This window comes from Pinus tabuliformis, chromosome 6, assembly GCF_031772625.1.
Source record: "Pinus tabuliformis cultivar Carrire ecotype Pingquan chromosome 6, CPIR1, whole genome shotgun sequence".
NCBI lineage: Eukaryota > Viridiplantae > Streptophyta > Pinopsida > Pinales > Pinaceae > Pinus > Pinus tabuliformis.
In genome coordinates this window covers 907,997,273-908,001,725 of record NC_142292.1, presented here as the reverse complement: position 1 = coordinate 908,001,725, position 4,453 = coordinate 907,997,273, and the positions used below count along the sequence as shown (strand labels likewise).

The following is a 4,453-nucleotide window of genomic DNA, read 5'->3' as shown; positions in this document are numbered from 1 at the left end:
AACACATTCATGTATTTTTAAAGGTTCTTGAAAATACTTAAAATTTAATTAAAATATTTTTAATAACAATGTTCTTATTAAAGTATGATTAAAATTTAATATATTAATTTTTTTGGAATACAGATCATACCATAATAGCATTTAAAATAACAAAATTAACTTTTCATTTTTTTTCTTTTTTTTTAATATTTAGTTAAATAAATTAAAAGAAATTTGTAAATTAAATTGAATTTTTATTTTTGATTCAAATAAAAATAGTACAATCTTACAGCTATTTGTTTATGGCTAACAACAAATCATATTAAAATAGAGGTTAACAATGAGGCAAATATTCTTAGAGTGTTTATGAAAACAAAGAAATATTATAAAGAAGACCATGTCTAATTTGTGGGAGAGTCTATCTAAGTGGGAGTTGGAGTTTGCTCCTCATTCGAATTACTATTAAATTCTAATTTAGAAAACTTCTTGGTCAAGACAAAAACCTTGGTATCCAATTTTTTGACCTACTATTGTAGGGCATCAATGTAGAGTGGTATTTCTTCATATGCCTCACTGTGCTCAACCAATAACTTTGTCATCAGAGTTTAAATTTGTTAATACAAGTCGATTGTCTACATATATTGGGTTAGACGAGTCTGAGTATTCCTTGTGTTCGGAATCCACTAACCGATGTTTTCCATCACTTCTACATCAAATATAAACTTGCACTCAACCCCAACTTCCCACTCAACTAATTCAGTTTCATCCTGAGTTGATTGTGAAGCGCATTCCTGGTAATGAATGGCATAGTCCTCCACGTTAGCTTGGGCTTTGGCACAAAGAGGAACTTCTATGTTGTTTCTACTCTAATTAAAACCTGAGTACCCACATTGTGACATAGAGACCATAGGGAGTGAATGAGGGAAGAAGTTCGAGTGAGTGGCAAGCGATAAAAGGAGGTGGCTCAGACAAATTGCCCAATAGAGGAATAAGAAAATAAAGAGAGAGAAAATGAGTCAAATGGGTTTGGGAAGTAGAAGTGGACATGGAGAAGAGAGAGGGCCGAGGATCAAAGGCAAAAGACAATTGCATAGAGATAATAGCGAAATAAGGGGTAACCTTGAAATGGCAAGAGAAAAAACCATTACAAACCATTGAAAAAGAAGCAAAAACTAAAGGGAGAGTTGAAACTCGAGGGAAAACTTACCCATAATAAATATTGGGGGCCAAAACCACAATTGAAGACAAGTACAACACATGATCCAGACACCTAGAGTATTGTAACCCACATAACTAGTGCCAAGTAACACCCATGTTCATCCCCATAATTTCTAAACCTCATGAGGGTCATTACAACATGAGGGGGGTGGGCGATATGACCTGCCTCGAGATCAATCAACAAACGAGTGACACACTTGGCTTTTAATTCTTCCTCGGGATCAATCAATCAATATATTTGAATAATATGACTTTAATAATTATGTAAAGTTTTTATATTTAATTTTAAGATTAATTTGAATTTGAATATTTATAAAAAAATTAATATTGTCCTTAAATTAATTATTAAAAAAAACTTAATATATTTTTATATTTTACTCAATATATATTTTATATAGAAAATATTCTTATATGAGGAATATATAATTTTTGATCTTCTAAGGATTATTTATTTATAAACAATAAAGTTGGAAACCATTACATTAAATTTTATTATGTCAATAAAATTGGAAACCATTACATTAAATTTTATTATGTTTTTAGTAAAAATGTAAATGGGAAAAATTCTAATCATTTTTCCCAATCACCTAAAAAACCCAATTAACTTTAAAAAAATATTTATTATATAAATAAACTTATTTTATAATTAATAAATCATAATATTAATTTTGAATTGTAATATTAATTTTAAGTTATATTAACTAAATGAAAACAAACACATTTTAATATTAACATCTCTAGATTATTTTAAGCAAAAAAACCTTAACATATCACTCCAAAATTTTTCTTTATCATTTTCATAAAAGTACTTTAATATAATAATCTTAATTAAAAAATATAATTTTTAATTAAAAAAATGACCCTTCAAGATATCATAGAAATATAATTTTTAATTAAAAAAATGACCCTTCAAGATATCATAGGTTCACCCTGAATTGCATTTATTACAGAACGAAGCACATTCTACACCACCACAATAAAAGAAGAGGTTTAACATAATGTCACATAATTTTATGTGATGTCATCCCTAGAATCCATGCATGTTCAGCTTGTTCCTGACCACAACGCTATGGTTACTCTCGGGAAGAGACGACCACTGAGATCATGAGAAAGTCACAAAAGAAGTTCCTGGTTGAGGCCTTTGAAACACAGTCGAGACCCTGTACAACTAAAATTTGGCAAATACAATATTCAAGATCGGTATAATAAGCAAGAAATCTTGAAACCCTCGAGTTCCCAAGAAATCTTGAAACCCTCCAATTCCCAAGAAACAGGCTGAGCAGAGTCACGGACCTTCGATTCTGCAACTCACCATCTGTCGTCCATGGCCGATTCTTGCTGTAAATGCCGTTTATGTTTGCACATTATCTACACTTCCAATCCTGCGTAACTGCGAGACAAAAACAATTCTGAATATGCGGTCTGGAATTCTTCATACGATCTGAATATAATTCATACCATTTCCATTTCACCCAAGAATGACACTACTGGAGGCCTATCCAGAGACAAGAAGCCATCATGACCGTGGGTTGAAACCAATCTACTGCAAGCACCATAAAAATACGAAAGTCTTTCATAATGTAGCAGATGGCGTTTGTAATTTTCCAGGAGACCTATAGCTTTATCTCTGGGCATACCAGAGATCGAATCCAGCAGGTTGCGTATACAGAAATTAATGGTCGCGTAGATATTTGGGCATTCTTTCAAGATCAAATCTAGGGCATACTGGATGAGGGGGTTCATCGCTCCGCGCCCTTGCTGAGGAGTGCAATCCAAGAGACAGTCCATGAGTAGCTGCAGAGATGGCAAATGCTTAGAGAGCCCCCCAATTTCCATGGCCTTTGCTCTGTTTTGACGATTTTCAAGCGCCACGATGTCATAGTCGAGGAGCCTGTTGCAGTGCAGTCTCTGCGCCAGATAACACGAGTATTTGCGAATCCAGAGGGAGCATTCGCGGGCAAAGGGGCTGGAAAGATCCCCGAAACTCTGCGATATCCCGGCGAGCAGTGTTACATGCGAGGGGTGCTGCAGCTCGTCCTGTGTGAAAAAGGGGAACCCATCTCTCATAAGCCGATGAATGAGAGCCAGGGTTTTCAGAGCCACGATCCACCTTTTGGTTCGACACAACCGCCGTTCGACCAGATGTTTTAGGTCTCGTCGCACCCCGGACTTTCTCGTTGCAGCCAAGGCCACGCGGGCGTGCTTTTCCTTGGGAGGGATGTCGTTGTGAAGAGTCGCTTTCACGACAGCTGTGTCAATTTCTGGATTCTTGCTGTTCAACTTGGCAATCCCGATCGAAGCCATGTCCTTGAACGATCCAACGACATTCTTCCTCCGCGACTCCATAGATGATCTGTCCACCAAATTAAGAAGACCTATTCGGGAATTTGCCCCAGATTGGTATACATATATGGCAGTTTCCACTCCAAGTTTGACGACATTCTCTCAAGGTATTACGCTGCTCGATGAAGAGAATCAGGGCTAGCTGTCGCAATCCATTTTTTTAAACTCTGGAGAATCCTTAAAGATGAATTAGTAATTTATTGGAGTAATTTTTAAATAAATTTTAAGATCAAATTTTTTATTCAAATATATTTAAGATATACTAATAATTTATAATCCTGCAAAAATTAAATATTTCAATCTTATCAGACTAAAATTTATTAAAAAGATTACTTTCTTAAAACCACGAACTAAATATATTTACGAAAATTAAACAAAAATAAATAAAAATACAAACCATACTCCTAACCGCTCGAAATTGACTAGACTATCTTTTGACTAAACTCAAGTTCCTCAAACATGGCAGCAAGGTTGGAATTTCAAAATAATTTCGCCTATAGTATTTCATAGTTTCTAACCTGTTTTCATAATTTCAAAGTAAAATTTTAACAATTTTATATTTTTTTAAATTGTATTTAACAAGCAAATCACCCGATAACCAACAACTTGCCAATCAAATTTGAACCCCTCCATAGCAATATCTTTTGACTAAACTCCAGTTCCTCGAAACATGGCAGTATCTTTTGACTAAACTCCAGTTCCTCGAAACATGGCAGTATCTTTTGACTAAACTCCAGTTCCTCGAAACATGGCAGTGATCCTAATGTTTGGGCATTTGAGTCAACGTCCTGTGCATGTCAGTTGCTTTGGGTTCCTCTCATGGCGGCTTCATCAAAGGTAACGAACTCCAGTGCTCTCGCCATCCTGGTCCATCCAGCAATATTCAATACATGAGCTACAGCTTGACTCCACC

The 4,453-nt window shown here is 35.0% G+C and overlaps 1 protein-coding gene across 1 annotated transcript; it reads right to left on the bottom strand.

Moving 5' to 3' along the window:
* Positions 1 to 2,299: 2,299 nt before the first annotated feature.
* LOC149261891 (putative clathrin assembly protein At5g57200) lies at positions 2,300 to 3,543 on the bottom strand. The gene is made up of 3 exons (XM_089371742.1): positions 2,656 to 3,543; positions 2,510 to 2,565; positions 2,300 to 2,357 (listed from the first exon to the last, which is right to left on the bottom strand). The coding sequence occupies exons 1-3, from the start codon at positions 3,541 to 3,543 to the stop codon at positions 2,300 to 2,302; spliced, it is 1,002 nt and encodes a 333-aa protein (XP_089227868.1).
* Positions 3,544 to 4,453: the final 910 nt, after the last annotated feature.